Consider the following 25756-nt stretch of genomic DNA (forward strand, 5'->3'; position numbering starts at 1 on the left):
AACCTTTCCTCATAAGACTTGTGCTCCATACCAGCTATCACCCTTGTCGCCCTCTTCTGAACCCATTCTAACTTGTCTATATCTTTCTTAAAATGAGGCGCCCAGAACTGAACGCAGTATTCCAGATGAGGCCTGACCAATGCAGAATATAGTGGGACTATTACTTCCCTCGACCTGGAAACTATAGCTCTGTTTATGCAGCCCAAAACCATGTTTGCCTTTTTTGCCGCAGCATCACACTGCTGGGTCATGTTCAACTTGCGATCCACTACAATTCCAAGGTCCTTCTCACACGCACTACTGCTAAGCCGGGTATTTCCCATCCTGTACCCGTGCATTTTGTTTTTGTGGCCTAAATGCAGAATCCTGCATTTGTCTTTATTGAATGTCATTTTATTAATTTCAGCCCAATTTCCTAGTCTATCCAGGTCCCTTTGGATTTTATTCCTGTCTTCCATTGTGTTAGCTATCCCTCCCAGTTTCGTATCATCCGCAAACTTCATAAGGCTTCCCTCCACCCCGTCATCTAAGTCATTGATAAAAATGTTGAAGAGTATTGGCCCCAGGACAGAACCCTGTGGCACTCCACTCAAGACCTCCTTCCAGTCCGAAGCAGAGCCACCGACGACCACTCTTTGAGTACGGTTTTCCAACCAGTTGTGAATCCACCTGACAGTATTTCCATGTAGTCCGCATTTGACCAGTTTGCTAATCAAAAGGTCGTGGGGGACTTTGTCAAACACCTTGCTGAAATCTAGATAGATGACATCTACAGCATTTCCACCATCTACTAAGCTAGTGATCCGATCAAAAAAAGAGATGAGATTAGTTTGACAGGATTTTTTCTCGACAAACCCATGCTGGCTCCTTCTAATCACAGCATTGTCATCTAGATAGTTGCCAATGGACTCTTTTATTATCCGTTCTAATATCTTTCCCGGTATTGAAGTCAGACTGACCGGCCTGTAATTCCCCGGATCTTCTTTTTTACCCTTTTTAAAGAGCGGGACGACGTTTGCCCGTCTCCAATCCTCCAGCACCTCTCCCGTTCTCCAGGATTTCTCAAAGATGATGGCAAGAGGTTCCGAGAGTACATCCGCAAGTTCCTTCAATACTCTGGGATGCAGTTCATCAGGCCCTGGAGATTTGAACTCATTTAGGTTAACTAGGTATTTCCTGACTATCTCCTTATCAATCTCGAACTGCAGTCCCGACCCCTTACTGAGACTGCTACCGATGCAAGGTTGCACACTGTTCCCATTTTGGGAGAAAACGGAGGCAAAATAGGTGTTGAGCAGTTCTGCTTTTTCCTCGTTATCTGTCAACATTTTGCCATCCTCATTGAGCAGCAGTCCCACCATTTCCTTGGTCTTTCTCTTGCTTTGAACATATCTGAAAAACCCCTTTTTGTTGTTCCTCGCTTCCCTCGCCAGCCTCAGCTCATTCTGGGTTTTAGCTTTCCTTACGCTATTCCTGCAAGCCCGAGCCGCTCGTCGGTACTCTTCCTTGGTGATGCGTCCTTCCTTCCATTCTTTATACATGCTCCTTTTTACTTTTACCTCCTCCACCAGTCTTCCGTGTAGCCACATTGGCTTTTTCCGATGTCTTCCATTTTTCTTCCTCTTTGGAATTGTTTGCGATTGCGCTTTTTGTAATACGTTCTTCATGAACTCCCACGCTTCTTGGGCTCCTTTTTTCTTTAGTCTGTCTAGCCACAGGATCCTACCCATCATTTCCCTGAGCTTGCTAAAATTGGCTTTCCTGAAATCCAAGGTCCATGTTTGACTATATTCTTCTTTGGCTTTCCCCAGAATCCCGAATTCCAGCATTACGTGGTCACTTTCCCCCAAGGTACCGACCGCTTTAATTCCCGTGACCAATTCATCCGTGTTAGTTAAGATCAGGTCCAGGATTGCCGATCCCCTTGTTCCTTCTTCTACTTTTTGAAAGAGGAAATTATCAGCAAGGCCCATCAGGAATTTGTTGGAGGCTTTGTGCTTCGCAGAGTTTGTCTCCCAGCAGATATCCGGGTAGTTGAAGTCCCCCATCGCTACTACTTCTTGCCTCCTTGAGATTTCAGAGATTTGTTTGAGAAAGGCCTCGTCTACCACCTCTTCTTGGCCAGGGGGTCTGTAGTAGACACCTACTACCATGTCGGTTTTATTTGTTTCTCCATTTATTTTTACCCAAATGGTCTCTATCGGACCCCTTTGTTCGCTCTCTTGGATTTCCATAGAGGTGTATTTGTCTTTGACGTATAACACTCCTCCTCCTCCTTTTATGTTGCTTCTATTCCTTCTGTAGAGTTTATATCCTTGAATGGCTATATTCCAATCATGGGAGTCATCCCACCAACAGATTTGGCCAAGACAACTTGAAAGTTTGGACAGAAACCTGGAGCAGATTCCATTGCCCTACTGATATGGAGCCACCAGCCGCCACTGGGTCTAGGTTCACAATACCTAAATATCCAGACTTGCAATAGATGCCACTTTTGTTTCCAGAGAACCTAGGAGTCCAGGCTCCTAACTAGGGATGGGGGAGAAATTCAATGCAGTTCACATTTAAAGATAAACCTACCTAACTTGAAGTTTCTGAAACAGTACACCAACCAAAAGATAGTTATCCTTCGAAATTCACACCTTTCTGAATTTTGCAGTCCAGTTTTCCAGCCGAGTAATATGGACTAGGGTGTATGCATAAGATAGATAGATATTAGTAAAAACAGCACAGAAAATGCATTATTTTGGGGAAATTGCTTTGCAAAAATATTAGGCCAAATTGCATGCAAAATGTTTATATTAGGAGAAAGTCACACTAAAATGTGGATGACGTTTCACAAGCATTTTCATGAAATTTGCAAACTGATGTGGAAATGTGGAGCACTGAACTTATAAGTGGAAAATGAGAAACTGAGATAAACTAAAAACACCAAACCCTACTCCTCCAATGCAAACAATCGCTCTCACTAGGAACCCAAGAATCCAGGCCACTCCATTCTGAGAGAACTCAATCAAGTTTCTCTCTCTCTCTCTCTCCAAGTTTCTGGGCTTCTGAAAGTCTTCTGAAGCTTGGGGAGAATCATCCATTGGCACACCCTGTTGGTGTGCCCAGGGCCGGCTCCAGGTATGCCGGGGCCCTTGGGCATCAGCTTGCCCTGGGCCCCGGTGTGTGTGCGCACACAGCCCCCCCACGCCACCACCTACCTGTCTCCTGTCTTTTACCATTGCCATGAACAAAGATGGCGGCAGCGGTTTCCATAAGAGAATGAAGCCTCTGCCGCCATCTTTGTTGATGGCAAGCGTGTGTGCTACGCGCGTGCATCTCTGCCATCTACTAAGATGGCGGCAGGGGCTTCAGTACTTTAGGGAAACTGCGGCCGCCATCTTCATTAAGGGCAATGCTAAAAGGCAGGAGACAGGTAGGTAGGGGGTGTGGGGGGCCGTGGATCACCACGGATTGCGGAAGGGGAGTGGAGGGGCTGCTGAGGGGCCCCCTGTAGCTCCAGGGGCCCTCGGCCAGTGCCCCACATGGCTGCCCTTTAGAACCGGCCCTGGGTGTGCCTGTCCGGTAAGAGCAATTATGTTGGTAGGCATATGCAGAGAGCCTTTTCTGTGGTGGCCCCTCATTTGTGGAACTCAAATTCCTAATGAGATCAGACAAGCCACACCCCTATGAGCTTTTAAGGTAGCCTTGAAGACACACTTGCTCTCTGCTGCTTATATTGAATGATTTTGACTGGGCTGAAGAAATCATGGTGGTGGTCTTACTCTGCTTATTTTTTATTATTTTACTGGGCTGCTTGTTTGATTTATGGGGTGACTAATTTTTATCAAGGGTTTCAATTGTATTTTATACTGGTTTTGTATGCTGCTGAATTTTAAAATATGTGTGCCCATTTGTGATGATATTCTCTGAAAAATGGGATAAAAACCTAAAATAAAATAGCTGGAACCCTCTCTCGAGGCCATATTTTGTTCAGTTCAACAGAAAGCCTTTCTATATAAGTAGAACAGTTATTTTGAAATTAAGTTCCAGAGAACCCTAGGAGTTTAAGGAAGTTTTTCAGGTGTTGTTGTTTTTAAATGAGAACTTCTGAAACAGCAGACAAGCTTCCCTGAAAAAACAGTTTGTTTTCTGTTACTGCTCTTCCTGGGTAACATCCAGCCTTGGGCGAGAGCCTTTTTGGTTCCCACAGAGAATAGAGAGTGTGAAGGCTTCACATGCCTCCAGCACTCTGTCAGAAAATCCCAGAATCCTCTGGAGTACACAGAGGCCCGGTGGCAAGTGTGCAGACCAACCAATGTGGAAACAGGCTCCCTGAAGATGGAAACTCTGACAACTACCAAATTAGAAAACTTGCCGACAAAGCATTAGTTGATCCTTTCAAACAGAAATCCAGCCTTGCTTGTCTCTTTAGCTCCTGGCTGCAAGCACCTCTCTTTTCTGCCAAGTCTTTGGTTTTCCTTCTGCTATCAATTTGGTGGTTTATTTTTTTTAAATCACTTGTATGCCGCATCATAACATAAAGTTCTCTGAGGGGCTTTCTGTCCTATGGCCTTCTTCTGAACAATTCCTCCTTCGTACTCTTCTTTCCTAGCACACCCTTCCCCGGTGCCTTCTCAGGCCTTGTCCCATTTCAGGGTCTGTTTACTTCAGGCGTGGGGACCCCAGGCCTAGGGGCCAAAGGTGCCCCTCCAGGCCTCTCGACTCAGTCCTCAGGAGTCTCCTCAGGCCATACCCTTCACTTGCTCTGCTTCACACCTTCCTTGAGGGTGGTGGTTGTTGTTGTTTTGGCCTGGCTAGAATGTGCTCTTGAACTCTGATCATGCCTCTTGCTTCCGTGGATAGAGGATAGGAAGGGATGTGTGAGTGTGGGTAGAAACCAGCCTACTGTAACATTCATTGCCCCACCCATGTTGGCTTTTGGCCCTGCTTGCCACTGGCTTGTCCCCCCAGAAGGTTGCCCCAAAGGGAATGCAGCCCTTGGGTTGAAAAAAGGTTCCCCACCTGGGCACGACTCTAACCCTAACCCCTTCCCCTTCCTGCCATGATCCTCTCTAGGATATTGACCAACAATCTGAAAGCAAACTGTGTAGGAATGGAGCAACCTAGCCACAAGTCCTTCTGCCCGGCCTAACACTTTGTGACACGAGGGAAGCCCAGCCAATCAGAAAAGTTGCCATCACAAAATATTGGTACTGCTGAATGCAGTAACAATAAAGCTTGAGGTAGCTCTCTCCAGGATACGGTGTAGGCTCCCCGGGATCCTAGCTTCTCCCCATCTCTTTTCTTGAGGTCTGGTCAGTAGCTGGCTACCGCACATTCAATACAAATCCACATAGGCCAAAATGGCCCTCTCTCTCTCTCTCTCTCTCTCTTTCTCACACAGATGCTAAGCCCCCTCCAGAAATGTGGCTCCGAAGGCTGCCTCCTAGACTGTGATTTTCTCCCCTGGCACAGAAGCACCCTCCGCAGGCAGCACCAGAGCTGCGAGGAGCCAGAGGCGGGGGGCAACCATGAGGGGCAGAGGCAGGAGAAGCCACGCCCCCCAAGCATCCGCCTAGAGGCTGCAGAGGTGGCCAGCTGCCTCCAGCTTCCCCTTCAAGACCCCGGAGGGGTGTGGCGATCCCGTAGCGAGGGGCGTCTGGACCAAAAGGGGGCACCATGTCAAGAGGAAACTGAGGTGGGGAACAAAACAGGAAGTGGGTGGAGTTTGCCATCCCCCAAGTCTTTGAGGAAAGAGCGACGTCTGAGAGGGAGAGTTGCGGCAGCAAAACAGCACTTGAGGAATCTCTTTGGAGGCTCAAACAAAGTCAGTGGATGTACCGTCTCCTCTTAGCTTAGCAGTGTCATGTTGTCGGTCCTTTGTCACTGACTGTCTTTCTTCTCTTCCCCTCCCAACTCCCATGAGAAATGCGAGCCCAGATTGTAATTTATTTTTTTTTAGCTCACTTGTATAAATATTTTAGTGTCTTTGTTCCCAATGGTTTTAATCTCTGGAATTTCCTGCAGCGAAAAACGTATCCTGAGGCTAAATAGAAAGCTGATAATTAATTATCAGGGAAAGGTTATGGCAGAGGGCCTGGGAGCCAGGACTCCTGGGTTCTCAACAGTGGACCAGAGACTAATAAACAACTCAGAGGATCTGAGAGGCAAGCTCTCTGTGAATGGAGGGGGGGTCTAGTTGGTATGCTTGACTATCTGACCCTCCTCCCTTTGCTGTTCTAGCTTAATTGACTTCCATGGCTGAGGTTACAGTGAGGGGCTGGGACTCCCCAGGGGGAGCGGGTGTTTCTGCTCTGTGTATCAAGAGGACTCTGGCCTGATTCGCTATAAGCGGAATGGGGGCTATCTGGGCCAGTCATCAAGCAAAGAAAAATCTAGAGCAGGAATGGGGAGCCTGTGACCATCCAGACATTGCTGGACTACAACTCATTAACCCTGACCATTGGCCATGTTGGCTGGGACTAGGGATGAGGGAGATATTAAATTCAGTTCACATTTAAACCTGAATCTATCAAATTTGCAAATTTGGTGAGAACCAAATCATAGTCATCCCTCAAAACCCACACATATCCAAATTTTGCTGTGCAGTTTTCCAACCAAATAATGTTTACCAAAACTGCATATATTAGGGGAAAGTGTGCATAAAAAGGAATATGTTAATGAAAATAACATACAACAATGCATTATATTAGGAGAAGTTGCTTGCAAAAATGGCTACGTTAGTCAAAACTGCATACAAAAATGTGTTTCTTAGGAGAAATTCATACTAAATTCTGAAGAATTTTCATGAAGATTTTTTAAATTTTAAAACTTTGCAAATTGCTGCAGAAATGTGGAGGACTGAATTTAAGACTGGAAAAATGTGAAACTGAGAGAACTGAATTTGACAGATCTTTCCATCCCTAGATGGGACTGACAGAAGATGGAAGACTCCAACAACCTCTGAAGGGCTACAGGTTCCCTGTCCCTCATCTAGAGTGATACAGAGCCTTGAACCTGCAGCTCTCCATTGAAAGCCACCCTCTGCAGAACAGGAGCGCAATGTGTCTAGACAGAGCCACTCTACCCTTAGAACTCTATGGTGCTCAGCCCTATTTGGTTGCTACAGGTTACCTTGTACATAAGAGGTACACATAAGTGTATAAGAAGCCAGTCACACCATGAAGCAATATGAAGCAGCAAATGGCCCAAGATGTTTTGGTGCTTAATGCACGAAGTCCTAAAGTTGTTACTCCCATTGCTGTAAAAATAAAAGGGTTGTGTCCAGTGTAGTGGGACTTCAATTTCCTTCCATTTTGTCCATGCACCACCAAAATTTGCTCTGGAGTGTCCCCCAACCCCCCAGTTTATTTTGAGGGCACATGGGGGGTGGAGGGGTGGGGGGTGGAGGGGACAGGAGAGGGAGAGGAAGCTCCATTGTGCTCACGGAAGTCAATTGCACCAGTGGAATTGCAGCATTGGATACAGCCCCAAATTGATAGCTGTTGCCCTTTAATGGTACCCCTCAAAGCTGCTCCTTGAGAAGAGCTGCCTTGCTTGCCCAACAGCATGACACAGCTCTGTTTCAAACAAATCCCAGAGAGGGCACTGTTTTCCCTTTTCCTATGGCAGTCACATATTTTGTTAAAAAAGAAAAACCTGGTCAAAAGGAAACATGTAGAGAGGTGTCATTTTAACTATTGCCTCCAAGTGAAATAATACCTGAAGGCCAGCACTGGAGCCATTTTAGAACGCAAATGCTCGGGTTCTTTGGAAATCAAGGGGGTGAGAACGAAAGTTTAGACTGAATTCTCCCACTATGGAGTGCTCCGGATCCCTCGGTTCTTAATGAAAAGGATTGTATCTGGTTGTGTTGGACATAAGAAGAACCCTGCTGGACCAGGCCAAAGGGTCATCTCCTCCTGCATCCTGTTCTCACAGTGGCCATCCAGGTACCCATGGGAAGCCCATAGGCAAGACAGCACTATTCTCCTCATTTGTGATTCCTAGGAACTGGTATTCAGAAGCATACTGCCTTCAACAGTGGAGGCAGAACATAGCCATTGTGGCTAGTAGCCACTGATAACCTAATCCACCATGGATTTATCTAAATCTTTTAAAAAGCCATGCAAGTTAGTGGCCATCACTACCTCTAAAGAAAGGTAAAGGTGTCCCCGCACTTATAGTGCGAGTCGTTTCCGACTCTTAGGGTGATGTCTTGCGACGTTTACTAGGCAGACTGTATATATGGGGTGGGATTGCCAGTTCCATCCTCATCACTAGCTCTAGCGGGAATGAATTCCTTAGTTTGGGAGGCTGAACACCCAGTTTTTCTGGAAACAAGGGTGGTGTCTATTGGAAGCCTTGATAGTTACAGATGTATCGGGAACCCAGATTTCTGGAAAGTGTTTTACATTTTTAAATTGTGTTTTAAATTGTTTCTAAAAGATGTGTTTTTAAATTCGTATATTTGTTTTAATGTTTTTAGTTACTGTAAACCACCCAGAGAGCTTCGGCTATAGGGCAATATATATAAGTACAATAAATAAATAAATAAACACAGCCAAGCCTGAGGTTTGCGGAGCCTGTAGTAACTTTGCCACATGAGGGCCTCAGTTCCTGCACCCTGCCTACATGAGAGGCACAGGATGAACTGGACCAAATGAACACATACGTTCAAAATGTGGCTGTTTACAGTTTTGTAAACCACCTAAAAGTGGTATTTATTTAACACAGTGAAAAGAAAAAATGCATCGCGTCAGGTGGGGTGGGTGGGTAAGGGCAGGGCTTCAAAGGAACAATCAGAAACTTAAAATGGGCACCCAGTTGTTCTGCCGGACCAAGGCGCGCTCCCAAACAGCCATCAGCTGATGGGCAGTAGGAACGCGTCTTAGTCAAGGAGGGGGAATGTGGTTTCCATTCGGTGGAAATGGCTTCTCCCTCCTAGCACAGCTCTTTGAAGGCTCCCTGCGTGGCTCCTTTCTGCTTCTGACTTCCAAGGTGAAACGAGTTGTGCAGGGAGACTTACAGAGCCCTTTGTGAGCTTCTCCGGGCTTCTTGCTTTGTCTTGCTTCCCGCGGGGGCAGCAGGGTGGAGGAAGTGAAGCATGCCACTGTGGGAATGAAGTGACACTGCCCCTGCCACTACTGCTACCGCTGCAAGACCCAAGAGAAGGGAATACGGCATTTTAAAATGCAGACTTCCTTTTCTTGCTTATCTCAGTGGCAGCTGGGAGGTTCAGTGAGATGCAGTGGGTGCATGGGCTCCTTGGGCCTCTGGAAGCAGTTGCTGTCAGATATGGGGCTCCTGGGCCCTTTGGAAGAGGAATGGGGCATCACAGATCTTGGACTCTTGTATTTCAGTCTCTGGCATCTAGTGTGGAATCAGACCTGGGATCAGAAGGTGACAGCAGCCAACAGACACAACAGAGGCAAAAACGCCGGCGGTGAGTGAGTTGGTAGAGTTTAGTACCTGCGAGCAAAGCTTTAACATGACAAATCCCTATGTAGATCTCATCTCAACCTGGGGCTTGCTAGGTAGCTGTAGGCAGGGCCAGCTCCAAAGGGTGGCCAGGTGGGGCCCTGGCTGAGGGCCCAGTGGGCCACAGGAGCCCCTGAAGGGCCCCTCATTATGGTGGTGGAGTAGCACTCCCCTTCTGTGGAAGGCTCCCTGCCACGGATTGCAGGGAGGGAGCTTCCTGCCCACTTGCCGGCCCGTCTGTGCCCGCTTGCTCACTCTTCCCCATGCATGCCTGCTCACCCTCTGCCCCCTGCTCCCTTGCTTGCCCTCCCCCACTCACATTCCCCCACCTACTTACTTGCCTGCCTGCCCCCTGCTCACCTGCCATCCTGCCCCCCACCCGCTCCCTTGCTTGCCCTCCCCCCTGCTTGCCCTCCCCCCTGCCTGCTCACCCTCCCCCACCTGCTCACTTGCTTGCCCTCTCTCCCCACTCACTCACCTTCCCCCGCCCCATCTGCTTGCTCACCCGCTGTCCTGCCCCCTCACCCACCCAACCTTCCACTCCTCTGCCTGCCTGGTAGGTAGGTGGGGTGTCTGTGCATGCAGGTGCCAGGGCCCAGGGCAGGCTGGTGCCTAAGGCCCCAGCATGCCTGAGGCCAGCCCTGGCTGTAGGTAAGTTTCCTATCCCTGAACCCCCAAATCTGCAGCATGAGATACTAGCGGCCTGCGTTGCAAGGTTGCTGTAAAGAGGACCGAGAAAATGTACATACCAAAGCATGTGAAGCACTTAAGGGAAAGTGCTATATAAATTCTGAAGAAATTCTAATACTCCTCACTGTTATAGGTAATCCTCAATTCAGATCTTGCCTCCACTGCTTGGTGGGATTAGGCAAATAATTCTCTCTCAGCCATCATTCTCAACTGAAACTCAGCCATCATTTGAAATTCACACTTCTCTGAATTTTGCAATGCAGTTCCCCAGCCAGGTAATGTGTACAAAAAATGCATATAACTGGGGTATGCATGAAAATGCATATATCAGTGAAGATAACATACAAAAATGAATTCTATTAGGGAAAATTGCTTTGCAAAAAATGTGTCTATTAGGCAAAATTACACATAAAAAGGGTATTTGCCCTAACATGCTGATGAATTTTCATGAGGATTTTAAACAAAAAAATTGCAAACTGATTTGAAAATGTGGAAACCCAAACTCTCAGAGTGGTACAGTTCTCAGAGTGGTTTAACAGTCAATTGCTCTTCCCAGGGAACTCCAGGAATTGTAGCTCTGTGAGGCGAATAAGGGGTCTCCTAACAACTCTCAGCATCCTTCACAAACCATAGTTCCCAGGATTATTTGGGAGAAGTCATGACTGTTGAAAGCAGATATAATACTGCTTTAAATGTATAATACAAATAGGGCCTCATAACCATTTGGCAGTAGGTCTTTGCTTTATTACATGTCCACAAAAGGTGGGTGGAAGAATCCTCTTTTGTTGCTCCGCAATGCCAGCACCTGCCATCTCCCCTACCTCCAACTTTGAACGACTTCCAAAGTGTCTTCGCTTTTCATATGTGTTCTTATTGTGTAGTTTGATCTTGGCTGCCTCTTTACATTTGATTTCCTATTTTTTTTTAAGGAAGAGAAATAAAAGAAACTTTCTAAGGTTATGGAGCTCAGGGAGTCAGGATATCCAATCCTTAAGGTAATTTAACTCTTTTCTAACTATATAATATTTTTGCAAGCCCTGAACCCGTCATGCTGAAGTTCACAACACCATAGAAAGGTGGCGCTGCGGTCTGTGGCACTAATGCAAACTGCAGCTTGATAACTTGGGTTGCGGAGAGTGGGACAACAAGTGAGCAGGCATCACCTGCTGGTGGACTGGAGGAGCCATGGAGCGACAGGCTGGGGCAGCTCTGGGAGGCCTCGGCATCGTTTCTGCAAAGCTTGCACAACAGGAAGCTTGGCATCCAAGTGGGGCCTTGGCGACCCATGGGGGGAAGAAGAGCACCAGACTGTATGAGACAGCAAGCAAGCAATGGCAAGCGGCAGCCTGGGCAAGCTGCAGAGCAACAGGTTGTGGCATCTCTGCCAGGCCCAAGGGGGGAGGAGAGGAGGTGGCTTGGTGACTCATGGAGGGGAATGGAAAAATGAGGCTTGGTGACCTGGGTTGATGGAGAGGACATGGGGAGTCTTGGTGACCTGGGGGAGGTGATTTGGGGAAGGGGTTGGCACATGAAGCGTGCAGGGGCAGAGTCCTTAGCATTCTAATAAGAATAACTTTGTATGTCTGTATGTCTGTGTTTTAAATGTTTAGCACACAACAGTGAGGCTTAAGTGGACTGTACTGTTGGAAGTGAGGCAAGAGCAACTCCTGTTTTGTTCTTTTGTTTAAGCTCCAGAAGGAAGATAGGGCTAGGGTCCTCCAGATGGATAGGCTTTGTTTACCTTTTACCTGTGATGCTCTGACTGACTTCCTTCTGTTGCTAGACTGTGACACCTTTAGGGAAGCTTACCTGCCCCTCCTCCTTCTGCCCTTTCCATTCTTTTTGTTCTCCGGCTGTCCAGGAGAGAGGAGACTCCCTTTGTCTCTGCTCTCTCTCCGAGCATGGGGCTAACTCCTACACCTGAGCGTTATGCCTCCACCTTAGCTAGTTAGTTAGAACTAGGTATGCCTTTTCTATCTACTATGTATTTCTCTAAATAAAGTAGCTTTTCTTATTTTACTAAGTCTTAAGTCTCAGTGATGCTGATGCAGGGTAAAAGCCTGCTTTCTTAGGCAAAACGCACGCACACGCTGGCACACTCGCATTTCAACATCTGCTGTTACTCTCTGCTGCTGTGGTGCTGCTTTTAAATGAAATTAAGCATCACAACTACACACAGCACAACATGTACAGTCTCTGTCTCCACCAGGGCCGGCTTTACCATTAGGCAAAGTGAGGCAACTGCCTCAGGTGGCAGATGATGGAGGGACAGCAGTGGCAGCTCCTGGCTATTCCTCCCAAGCCTCTCAGGCTATTCTCTCTCTGTTGGAGGACAGAGCTGAACATAGAATCATAGAATAGTAGAGTTGGAAGGGGCCTGTAAGACCATCAAGTCCAACCCCCTGCTCAATGCAGGAATCCATGCTACTCTTACACACACACACACACACACACACACACACACACACACACACACCTCCTGCCTATCCTGTCACCTGTGGCAGGATGAAAGTAAGTTTCATCTGCTTGTTCAGTTGGCTTCTGTATGTGGAATGGGGAGGGATGCCATGTTTTCCTTTGCCTGAGGTAGCCCAATGTCCTTGGCCAATCCTGGTCCCCACAGCCAGGGATAATCCATCCAATAAGCAAAACTGGCAGTTGTTAGAATGAACCTTAGTCCTGCTACTAAGGATCAAAACGAATGGAAATCACAACAAAATGTGTATTTTTAATCTAGAGGTGAGGGGAAGATGAACTGGTGACTGGGAAATACATTTTGTAATAAGCTAGCAAAGAATTAATTTTTAATTCTTCTTGTTAACCTGTCCACTTATCCTCTTTTCCCAGGAAGAGTTATAGGCCATTTCGATATGGAGTGGGGCCAGATCTTCTTTGAGGGAGGGCATGGGGGTGTTATGTTGTGAGTGCTGCCCAATTTCTGTGAATGAGTCTAGTACTATTATGGTTGATTGATTAGAGACTGAGATTTGACCTGTGATGCAGTCAGATAAGTTTAGACTCTGGACTTCATGGTCTTATGGGGGGGCGGTGGCAGTGGACTAAATGATCTTATGGGGAGGGGCCCTCCTACTTATTCTGCCAAGTGGGGCCCTGCACTTCTGCTCTGAAGTCCCTAATGGTGCCACTGGAGTTGACAGAAGAATACTGTTGCCCCTCCAATGCAGAGATGGGGAACTGGAATCCAGATGTTGTTAGACCCTTGACTGTTCCCCAGTCACTCTGCCACTTTCTTTCCTTCAGGCCTACTCCTGAGGAGGCCCAAGAATGGGCTGAATCTCTGGAAAAACTACTGCTTCATCCATGTAAGTGTGTGGTTCATCAAACCCTAAGAAGGGGAGCTTCCTTGTCTCATTAGCATAGTACTGGGTCTGTTTTGCATAAGGATGGGCGAATCTGTCAATTTCGGTTTCTCTCAGATTCTCATTTCCCCCCCAATCTTAAGTTCAGTTCTCCATATTTTCACAGCAGTTTGCAATTTTTAAAAATGCATGAAAATTCATTACCAATTTTCTCCTAATATGCTCATGTTTGTGTGCAATTTTGCCTAATATACACATTTTTGCAAAGCATTGTTTTCCCTGCGATAGTGCATTTTTCAAGGTTATCTTTACTAGCATACGCATTTTTGTATACACTTTACCCCAGTATATGTGCTCTTGTACATGTTTCTTGGAGAACTGCGCTGTAAAATTTGGAAAAGTGCAAATTTCAAAAGGTGACTCTGTGTTGGTTTGTGTTTTGTTTTGGAAGGAGCTAATTAGGTCAATTCACCTTTAAATGGCCTAGTTTTGCACAGAATGAAAATGAGAATGAGATGGTCAGTCATCCTGAGAACCTTTGGTTGTTTTTCCTTCCAGATGATGGGTTTTCTGGCTGTCTGATTAGGCCTGCTTAATAACCACTAGAGGTGATCTCTGGCAGCAGTGGAGACTGGTAGCTTCAATGTCAGTGGGGCAACAAATCTGTTCTGGGTTTGAGTCTGAATTTTCAAGGAGCTGTCCAGGGTGTTTGGACAATTCCTTGAAAGTTCAGACTAAAACCAGAGCGGATTCATTGCTCCACTGACATCAGAGTTCCCAGTCTCCACTGCCTGGCAGTCTAAATGGCAGGAAGCACAGGCCCCAAAAGTCAAGTCTCTCTCTCTCTCTCTCTCTCTCTCTCTCTCTCTCTCTCTCTCTCACACACACACACACACACGCACACACACACACACACACACACACACTATATCTACTAGTACCACTCCCCTCCCTATTGCTTTCTTTCTTTATATTTATTTATTGCAATTATATCCCGCCTTTCCTCCAAGGAGCTCAAGGTGATGTACATAGTTCTCCCCCTCTCCATTTTATCCTCACAACAGCCCTGTGAGGTAGGTCAGGCTGAGAAGCAGTGACTAGCCCAAGTTAACCCAATGAGCTTCATAGCTGAGTAGGGATTTGAACCTGGGTCTCCCAGGTCCTATTCCAACACTCTAACCACTTTGCCACACTGGCTCAATATCTTTCTTTTCACATCTGGTTTAGCACTATGATACAATACCACAAACTATGCAAAGGTTCTTTAACTCAAAACTATTATTGCCATAAAGATCTATAGAAACAAAAAAGTTTATTATAGGATGTCACTATCTCAGTCTCTCCATATGGTGTGACTGCTCCAAGTACAGATCCTCAGGGCCATTGAGTGGTATTCAATGGTAGTCCTACTCAGAGTAGACCCATTAAAATGGATAAACGTGACTAACATTCATTTCAATGGGTTTACGCTGGGTAGGAATTACTTGAATACAATCTGTTGTGGTGCAGTGGTTAGAATGTTGAAATAAGGTCTAGGAGATCTGGGTTCAAATAGCCATGGAACTCACTGGGTGATCTGGGGTCAGTTATGATCTCGCAGTCTAATCTACCTCACAGGGCTTTTCTTAGGGTAAATTGGGGAAGGGAGAAGACCCATGTATGCCATCTTGAGCTGCTTGCGGGAAAGGCAGATATAAATTTAAACATAAATAAAGAAAATTAGTCTTTTTAAGACTTCAGAGGCCAATGTTCACATCTGTGTAATGCTTCCAATACTTTATGGAGTGGCCAAATCTAGACATCATACTATGCTACAGTTTAGCATGACATGAATAAGTGAGCCTCAGGCTCATGCACTCCCTCCTCTCCCTGTCCTCTGCATGCATGTATGGGAGGAGGACTTTGGAAGCTTTCACTTTTGCTTAACCATGGTTTCCAAGTTGGCTTGTTTCAGATAATCCATAGCTAATGCGAATCACACTTTGTCATTTTGGCTGAAACAACAAACTGCCATCAACCAGAAAATGGAACTGAAAACTTCGCTTCTGGCCATGTGGCAGGAGTATGTGAACCAAAGGCTTGCCTGGGCTTATTCACATCTTGCTAAACTATGGTTTAGTATAACGTCTGAACACAGCCAATGAGACATTTCTAGTCCTCATGGCATACCACCTTAGAAAAGTCGCCATGACTTACCCTCCCTCTGTCTTTCCCTTTCTAAGACATATTAGTTGAAAACCTGAAGCAGAAAATAATTGTGTGCAGTAATTTGCATACTTATTCCAAATGTACCGTTTGAATGCTTTTGGGGTAGATACAGAACCCCTAAAGCTCTTGCCCTAAAAGGAAAGGATCTCAGCAGGATCTTCTGATCTGTTCCTCTTCCCTTTAGATGGACGGTCTGCCTTTCGCGCTTTCTTGGAGTCAGAGTTCAGTGAAGAGAACTTGGACTTTTGGTTGGCATGTGAAGAATATCGGAAGCTCCGGGGTTGCGACAAACTCCAAGACTGTGCCAGAAAGATTTATGACCAATACATCACTATCCAGGCCCCCAAAGAGGTAGGGGAACTCTGTGCATGCTCCTCAAACTCTGCTCATCCAAATTCCTTTTGAATGAGCTGCTCTTAGTTTCTGAGGTGGCGGTAGGATGGAAGGATCTGTCAGTTTCAGTTCTAATTTTTCCAATCTTAAATTCAATTCTCCACATTTCTGCAGCAATTTGTGATTTTTTTAAAATCTTCATGATGACAATTTGTCAATTTAGTGCATATTTAACAGTACTATTGCTACTAATTATGATGATAATCCTAACAACACATTTTATATGCAGTTTTGACTAATACACATGCTTTTGAAAGTATGTACATATGAGTTTTTAATGTGCATTGCCCCCTAATTTATGCATTTATGTACATATTGTTTGGATGGAGAATGAGTCAGCAAAATTCAGAGAAGTGCAAATTTCAAAGGATAGTTGTGTTTCCATTTGCACATTGGTTCAAAAAAATGTGAATTAGGCAGTTTCTCATTAAAATGCAAACAAAACTGAATTTCTTCTCCATTCCTAAGTGGAAGTGATGCATTAGGAATTCTCCATTGTTCTGTTTGTTTATTTTTAATTTCCAAATTTTATAGAGAGAACTGCACATGCACAATTTGTTGCATCATTGAATTCCTTTGTGTCTTTCTCCCCTGTTGCATTAACTGATTCGTGCATGTACATGGGTAAATAAACAAAGCCATGTCAGTGTGAATCTGTGTGTTGTGTAATCAACAACTGATGATCCAGTGCCCATCTCTGTCTGTACATCTTTGCTTATATTGAAACTGGAGATGGGGAAGAAATTTGATTCAGTTTGTATTGAAAGGCAAACCCTTCCAATTCACATTTTCCGAAACAATATGTGAATGAAAACACAGCCATCCTTCAAAATTTGCACTTCTTCAAATTTTGCAAGGCAGTTCTTCAGCCACTTAATGTGTACAAAAATTCATATACTATGGGAATGCATATAAATGCATATTCACTAATAGGCAAAAAACCATGCGGTTTAAGAATGTACCTATAGCCCACAGATATTTCTACCAAACTTTAAAAAGTAGGGAAATTGGGCAGCTATAGTGAATGCACCAGGGGAGCAGGAGACCTGACCTCCTCTCTGAGATATTGTACTGCCCTACAAATTTGTCAAAATGCAAACACAATTTGGGTTGGTCTTTCACAGTCCAATCCACTTCCTGTGTAGCTTGGAAGAATTTGGTAACATGTGCCTCTGAGCATTTAGTGAGTGGTGGCAACACCTGCAATCAGCCCAAATAATAGAAAGAAGATATGTGCTGTGCTGATCTTGTTTTAGAAATATCTGTGGGCTATAGGTACGTCCTTAAACCCCAAGGTTTTTTGCCTATTAGTGAATTTCTCTGCGTTTTAATCCAGAAGGTAAGAAATGGGATCCTGTGCAAGTTTGCTGAGAATGATTGATCATTTACATGCTTATTGAGTTCAATGGGATTTATTCCCCTGCAATCATGCTTAGGATAGGTGAAACTGACCACAGGGGATGGGGAAGGGAGGAGGAGGGAGGTGTGTAAAGGCAGAGGGGAGGACTGGGATGGGACCAGGCAGGAGAGGGAGGGGAGAAGAAGGACAGATGTGATCATTTGCATGTTTATTGAGTTCAGTGGGATTTACTCCCGTGCAATCATGCTTAGGATAGGTAAAACTGACAGGGGGAGGGATGGAGGGCTGAAGTGGGCAGGGGAGGAGGAAGAAGGAAGAGGGGAGGGCAGGAGGAAGGGAGAGGAAAGGGGAAGGAGGGGAAAGGCAGGTCTGATGATTTGCATGATTATTGAGTTCAATTGGATTTACTCCTATGCAATCATGATTAGGATAGGTAAAACTGACTGGGGGGAGGGGGAGGGGGAAGGAGCATATTGGAGGGGGCAAAGGAAGGGGGAGGGGAGGGCAGGTTTGATCATTTGCATGCTTAAACAGTTCAATGGTATTTACTTCTGTGCAATCATGATTAAGATAGGTAAAACTGACCATGGGGAGGAGAAAGGGGAGGGGGAGGAAGGGGAAGGGGAAGGGGAAGGGGAAAGAGGGAATTGGAAGGGGAGGGAGAGGGGGAGGGAGGGGTCAAAGGAAGGGGGAGGGGAGGGGCAAGAGGGAGGGGATAGGAGGGAGGAGACGGGAGGGTGGGTTTGGTCATTTGCATACTTTTTGAGTTCAGTGGGATTTATTTCTGTGCAATCATGTTTGAAAATGGAAATGGACAGCCTTCAAGTCAACCGGAGTTATGGCGACCCTTTGAATAGAGTTTTCATGGTAAGTGGTATTCAGGGGTGGTTTTACCATTGCCTTCCTCTGAGGCTGAGAGGCAGTGACTGGCCCAAGGTCACCCACTGAGCTTCATGGCTGTGTGGAGATTTGAACCCTGGTCTCCCACGTCATAGTCCAACAATGACCTGGGGGAGGGGCAGGGAGGGGGAGGGGAGGAGATTGGGTGAGTGGGCACTGGGCAGAAGGGAAGCCCCTTTCCTTTCCAAAAGGAAAACATTGTGAACAGTATCAATGCTTTTCAGTGTTTCCCCCACCTTTTTATTCTACAGAAGGCACATGTAGCCTCCCACTAGGGTTGCCAGGTTCAGGGCCTGAGACTGATCCTGTATCTTTAGGAGAAAAGAAAGTCAGCCAAGTGCAGGTGTTCTTGCAACACTGTAATGGGAAAAACCACAAGGTGGAATTTTCTCTTCCCCCTGCGCAACTTTTAAAGATACAGAAGACCTCTTGGAGGCTGGGCCTACCAACCAAGAGGTCTTCTATATCTTTAAAAGTTGTGCAGGGGAAAGAGAAAAATCCATCTTGTGGTTTTTTTCCATTACAATGTTGCAAAAACACCTGCACTTGGCTGACATTCTCTTCTCCTAAAGATGCAGGATCAGGATCAGGCCCTGAACCTGGCAACGCTACCTCCCACCCAAATATAAAACAAAGCTGTCCCTGGCCACATCCGCACCAGGCCTCTTTTACACTTTGGACAATCAGTATTGATTGATTGATTGATTGATTGATTGATTGATTGATTGATTGATTGATTGATTGATTGCATTTATATACCGCCCCATAGCCGAAGCTCTCTGGGCGGTTTACAATAAATAAAAACATTAAAAACAAATATACAAATTTAAAAACACATCTTTTAAAAACAATTTAAAACAATTTGTCATGGCTTCTCTCAAAGCCATGGCTCAAAGCCAATCATGGCTTCTCTCAAAGAATCCTGGAAAATGTAGTTAGTGAAGGGTGCTGAGAGTTGCTAGGAGACTCACAGACCTTCAATCAGAGTGGCTGATTCTTAAGCCATTCTCTCAGGGGAATAGGAGTCTCCTCTCAACACCCTTCACTAACTACACTTCCCAGGATTCTTTAAGGGAAGCCATGACTGTCTCAAGTGAAATCAAGTCTGGTGTGGGTGTGGCCCTCTTATTAGCCAAGCCCAGCAGCTGTGAGGCTTTTAGAACACTGACAGTTGGTTCTTACTGAGCATTATCATTGGCTTCAAGCCAAATTTTCATAAATTAATTTGATTGATTGATTTTATTACGGTCGATGACCAGCAGAAATCACGGTACAAAATATAAAAATATCATAAAAGGAATTAACTTGTATGCTAATGAGCATATAAACACAGTCTAAAAACATGCTTCAAATTGCAACGATCATTGATTTGTCAGCGCTTTTTGGAGTTTAATTGCTGCATCACAGAAGCTCGCGACCTTGGATGTTACTAGGGTTTTTTTATCAGCTAAAAGGTATTGTACATAAAAAGCAATATCCCTACCCGGAAACGTCTGTAGGATAGGGGTAATAAACCAACTACGAATGTCGTGATAAAAAGAGCATTCTAATAAAACGTGACTTACAGTCTCTACAGCACCAGTATCGCATGGACAGTGACGTTCAGCGAATGAGATTTTTTGATACCTACCCTCTAAAAGTGCAAATGGTAGGACATTATGTTTGGCCAGTGTGAATGCTTTCCTGAGTCTGGGTATATGGAGGAGGTCCAGATAATGCATCGGGGTAAAAACCTTAGGATAAAGGTTAAGATCAGGGCTAAGACCAGCGAGGGACAGGAGGTTTTAGAAGTCCATATCAAGTATTCTCTGCGTAATAGCCGACTTTGCTTGGGAGAAGCCTAACGCTAGGATGGTAGGGGGGGAGAAACCTAGAACGGCGAGTTTAGTAAGTAAGGATTTCTTCCATTTTGACTGATAGTTATCCGATAGCACAAAGGGAGCCAAACCGACAGGTGCAAAAATCAGTTTTAGCCAGTACCTAAATTTGAGCACCCATATGCAAGCCTCGACGGTAGGCAGACCAGCTTCAAGGCACAATTTTGCGTTCAGGACACATGAGGGGTACCCAATATGTTCCTTAGAAACTTGGTTTGAATAGTTTCAAAGGAGCTATGGCTGCCATAGACACTTATCTGGGCACCATATAGTAATTGCGAGATGACTTTAGCAGAAAATACCTGCAACACTGATGGAACAAATTGCACGCCCTTCATATAAAAGAAGGAGAGGAGCGCCTTAGTGCTCCTCATGGCGTTTGCCCTGGCATTTTCTGCCTACAGGTGCCATAATCCGGAGGAATGAAGGGTTATTCCCAGATACCTGTATGATAGTACTTGTTCTATGGGGGTGCCACTTACTCGCCACCGATGCTTCACCCTCTTTCTAGTAAATACTACAACCTTAGACTTACTATGATTAATTACCAGCAGTTCATTATTGCAATAACTGGCAAGGACTCTTAGTAAGCGACGAAGACCAGTACTTGTGAGAGACAAAAGTACTGCATCATCTGCATATAGAAGAATAGAAAGAGGTCTATTTGACAGAGTAGGGTGGTGCGTAGGGCATTGCATCAGGTTTTTAATTGGGGAGTTAATATATAGATTGAACAATGTGGGGGCTAAAATGCAGCCCTGCTTAACTCCCTTGAGGGTGGAAATGGGCTTAGATAGGTTACCAGCACTGTTACATCTTATACGGACCTGGGTGTTTTGGTATAGGCCGCGAATCAGTGCTAATAAGCGTCTGTCAATATTGGTGGATTCGAGTTTGGTCCAAAGTTTATCTCTTGATATAAGATCGAATGCTGCCTTAAAATCAATAAAGGCAGCATAAAGAGCGCCCCCTGGCTTAGAGGTATATTTTTCAACAAGATCTTGTAGGACAAAAGCGTGGTCCAAAGGGGAACGACTCGCCCTGAAACCGGCTTGCTCCTCCTTGAGAATATTTTTCCGTTCCATCCAAGTTTGCAATTTTGTTAGTAAATGGCTTGCATAAAGCTTGCTTAAGATATTCAGGAGGCTGATAGGTCTGTAATTGGCTGGGTCTGCCCGACTACCCTTTTTGAAGATTGGAATGATAGTGGCAAGACCCCAGTCCTCAGGGATGCAGAGAGTTCGATCAATACTCGTAAATAAAACTGCCAGGGCCGGTGCCCACCACTCTGAGTTAGATTTAATTGCTTCAGGGAGAATGTTATCAGGCCCTGGAGCTTTACCCAGCTTCAAGTTAGCAATTAAGGAGGTGACTTCGTTGACAGAAACTGGGGGCCAATTTGGAAGATTGTTTGTAGGGTTCTCAGCCCTTTCAACCCTGGTTTGACCTCTTGAGAAGATGTTGTGGAATTATGAGTCCCATGTATTTGCAGGAATATGATAATTCACAGTGGTGGAAGCATTGGGCCAGCCCCTAAGTCAGTGACTATGGATTACAACCCAGTCCATAGTCTAGGGAACGCTGATGGGAATGATGCGCTCAGTGAAGAAGAAGAAAATCTATTCGAAGCCTACGCCGTGCTACCGGCACCAGCTCAAACAGATATTGTTTTGAGGCTGCAGAGACTAATCATACAACTAAAGCTCTTGTCAGCTGGGACATCCAACAATAGTGCCTGGAGGGAATACCAACTGTTGGGGCATCCCCTCAGTATGACGGAGGTAACCCCTATGTTCACGACTTTTAGCCATAAGCCTCTAGAAAGTAATTTACATGTCTTCTGATCAACCACAGCAGAAATTAATCTCCCAGCAGCAAATTTAGCCCAAATTCCCATAAACAAGGATCAGACAATTACATCTTCAAGGGCAATAGTTACAAGTCCAATACCTACTTGGACAGAAATGAGATGGCTGGATAAAAATGAGGAAGGCTACCCCCAAAAGGCACTTGCCTATAGGGGGTCTCCTTCTAACCCTAAGCAGATACATATATCCAACGTTAGTCGGGTGGATGCAATTCTAGAATCAATCGAGTTTCTGTTGACCAAACCACCTCCAATGGCTAGTGCTCTCCATATGCAGAAAATTTATCTATCCCAACAAATTACGGGAGGCAAACCTGTTAACCCCTGACTAAAAACAACTTGCTCGGCATCCCGGTTGTTATTTCTCTCTTGGAACATCACAGGATGGAAGTCCAAAGCTGCAGACCCCTCCTTTATGGACTATGTAAACAAGTATGATATTGTTTTCCTCCAAGAGACCTGGACCACTGAGGCATTAGAACTGGACAGCTACTCTGCCTATTCGTTGGCGGCAATGCCCAGCGATAAAGGCGGCCACCCCAAAGGTGGACTGAGTGTGTTGGTTGCCACAAATCTTAGAACCAGTGCTACTAGACTGGATTCTTTGTCAGAGCTAGCTATGTCACTAGTTCTCAAGCTTAACTGGACGTGTTTGCTACTACTAAACGTCTACCTCCCCCCGAACTGTCAAAAAAGGTGAATAAATAAAATTTGTCAAGAACTAGAGGCTTACATAGGCAAGCTGACAACCCTTTACCCAGAGGCAGCAGTGGTGATAGCGGGTGACTTCAACGCCAGGATAGGTCCTAGCGATGAGGCCTTATATGCCCATTTCCACGAAGTCCCCCCTGCCCCTGATGAGATCCATACTCTACCAACTCGCTGCTCTAAAGATCAAGGGTTTAACTATGCTGGCTTCTGTCATATCCAAGCGCTTTTTAGACTGAATCTTGTCCTAGCAAATGGGTCCGTGGAGGGCGACAAAAGCAGTGAATTTACTTATTTCTCCGGTACAGGAGCATCTTCAATTGATTTCTTTATTGTGTCCACCGACCTACTAAGTAACTTATCATCCTGCATAGTCGACGATCGTCCTGACAGTAACCATCTTCCTCTGACCCTTTCGATGTGCTGCAGTACCCAAACTACTCATATTGAGCAGCCTCCAATCTTGAAAGTGATCCTGGAAATAAGAGCCTCACATGTCAGATGGTTGACTAAGTTGGAGAAGGATTTAAAAGGAATACTTTATTCGCACTGTTGCCTTCGTCACCGTGAAAAACTGCCAGCAGAGGCTCCTGGAGAAACAATGTTAGCCGCATATTATGAATTGATCTCAGACGAACAACCCTGTTTGATTCCCAAGCCATTGGCAAGACCCTTCATTCACCCCCACAATTCCAAACCGTGGTTTGATAAGGACTGTGTTGACCTGAAGAAAATGTTAGTAGAGAAATATAGGGAGTATAGAGCAAAGGATCTTCCGGCTCTGCCCACCGAATGTCTCGCATTAAAAAAGAAATACAAACTTCTAATTAAGCGGGGGGAAAGATCAGCTCAGGCTTACCTTTGGCAGTCCTTGATCACAGCCTCAAGGTCCAAGAACTCGTCCGTCTTTTGGAAGCTACTAACCAGGAAATTAATTAAAAATCAGCCAGGCATTTTTTTTAACTTTTAAACTGCAGAAGATGAAGGTCAGAGTATGGGGGAAAGTCAGTATTAGGATTACAGGTACTCTGTGAACATGGCTGATTTTTAATGAATTTCAACAGATTATGAGAACTCTCAGAGAAAAAAGTCCAAAAGGGCTCTGCGTTTTTTTCCTCTCTTTTTAGACTTTGAACTGTCTATTCTCTCTGACTGTTATGTGTATAGCCATGAAAATTGAGAGGGTTGTTAAGCAAGCGTTTCTGAGTTCAGGACTGTAAGTTTGGTAAGGTTTTGTTTTGAAATGAGCTTATGGGAAGCATCAGAATGGCATGAGGTATTTTCAATTTAACATTGTGGAATGTGAAAAATCCACGCTGGCTATAGTATACAGCCACTCTTGTGGCTGTATAATATTGGTGAAAATTACATACTAAAATGCATAATATTGTGGAAAATTGCTTTTGCAAAAAATTGCATATTAGGGAAAATTGCATACAGAAATGTGTATGTTAGAAGGAACTAAAATTCTGAAGAGTTTTAATGAGGACTTTTTTAAAAAAATTGCAAACTAATGCAAAAATGTGGAGAACTGAACTTAAGACGGGGGGGGGGATGAGAAACGGAAACCACCAACACTGACATATTCGCCAGTCCCACAGACACCTGATTTCAGAGCTCTGATTCTTTCCTGCTGCTCTGACTAAGAATGATCACAGCATGGTGGGTTTTGGTTAAACTGGGGGTTCCCCAACTGTGGTCCATGAGCCACCAGTGGTCCACAAGCTTCCTTCATGTGGCCCACAGCGTGCCCACATTAAATATTCATATTGGTTTTTTAATTGTACTTTTATGGCTTCTTTTCTTTCTTATATTGTATTCCATTGTATTACCATTTGAATTCTATGGAATGCCTGTCGTAATAAACCTGCCAGGTCCTTGATCGCTTGCCCCTCATCTTGCAGGTGAACCTCGATTCCCAGACCAGAGATGTCACCAATCGGAACATTTTGCTCCCCACCCGCTCTTGCTTCGAACAGGCTCAGAGGCGTATCTTCGGTCTGATGGAGAAGGACTCTTACCCCAGATTCCTCCGTTCCCTGGTTTACTTAGCCTTGGCACAACTCGACGGACACCACCAGCCCAATGGGCCCATGTAAACCTGCCCGTATTTGCCCTTCATTCTATTTGGGGGGCTACACTCAAAGAGGAAAAACCATAGATAAAGAACTTCTTCACCCTGGACTTCCTTTGCTGGCCTGTTTAGATGGTGCACAGCTAAAAACATAGAAGAGATGGACTGTTCTGGTTCTGTGAGGCTAACAACCTATGCTGGAGAGATTGTGGACTTGCCACGCACACACAAATGTTTTTGTGGAGAAAATAGTTCATGGAAAGTTGAGGCTTTGCTCATTTGGCAGGGCCAGAACATTTTGTGGATTGATGCAAAAAATAAATAAATAGAATGATAGAATCGCTGACAATGAGCTCGACATGTTTTGTGCTTCCGCAGTCATATCAGAACATAGGGAGTTCCTTATACTAGGTCAGAACAGGCCTGGCATCACCAGCTGGCATCCTTGGGCAGCTGCCAATGCCCCAGCAGCGTCCCAGGAGCTGACTGATGCCTGCCTGGGCATCCCCTGAAAAATAAATGTGGGGATTAGCACTGAGTGACTAAGTGGACACTCTTTGAAATTTTGCCAAATGACCCTGGCATAGCATTGTTCCAGATCATTGTGAGAAATTAAAATGGGCTGCTGGTGGTTGGCAAGGGGGGGAGAGAGATGGCACTGCTGTAAGAGGGCTACCACCACCACCACCATGCCAAAGACCCCATTAAACCTGGCACTAGCCTTGGCTCAGACACTTTGTCAGTCTACCTTGGTATCATCCCCTCCAGCCTTCCCAAAGATGATGCCCTCCAGACATTTTGTAGCCAATGGTGAGGGATGATGGGAGTTGTAGTCCAAGACCATTGGGGAAAGCTGACCCACTTTCATTAGCAGCATCTCATCAGTGTTTC

General features: G+C 45.3%; 1 protein-coding gene across 2 annotated transcripts in view; it reads left to right on the plus strand.

Moving 5' to 3' along the window:
- Positions 1-25208, plus strand: part of LOC133382417 (regulator of G-protein signaling 8-like) — a 35367-nt gene extending 10159 nt beyond the window's left edge. Inside the window, exons 2-7 of one of the 2 annotated variants that reach the window (XM_061622119.1) lie at positions 5393-5815; positions 9351-9433; positions 11088-11153; positions 13420-13481; positions 15871-16037; positions 24696-25208. In XM_061622119.1, coding sequence (XP_061478103.1) covers positions 5393-5815; positions 9351-9433; positions 11088-11153; positions 13420-13481; positions 15871-16037; positions 24696-24890 — 996 coding nt within the window. In that variant the 3' untranslated portion in view covers positions 24891-25208. The remainder of the gene's footprint in view (positions 1-5392; positions 5816-9350; positions 9434-11087; positions 11154-13419; positions 13482-15870; positions 16038-24695) is intronic. The other variant, XM_061622120.1, reaches the window with a different exon arrangement.
- The last annotated feature ends 548 nt before the right edge of the window (positions 25209-25756 follow it).

The sequence above is a fragment of the Rhineura floridana genome, chromosome 3 (genome assembly GCF_030035675.1).
Source record: "Rhineura floridana isolate rRhiFlo1 chromosome 3, rRhiFlo1.hap2, whole genome shotgun sequence".
NCBI lineage: Eukaryota > Metazoa > Chordata > Lepidosauria > Squamata > Rhineuridae > Rhineura > Rhineura floridana.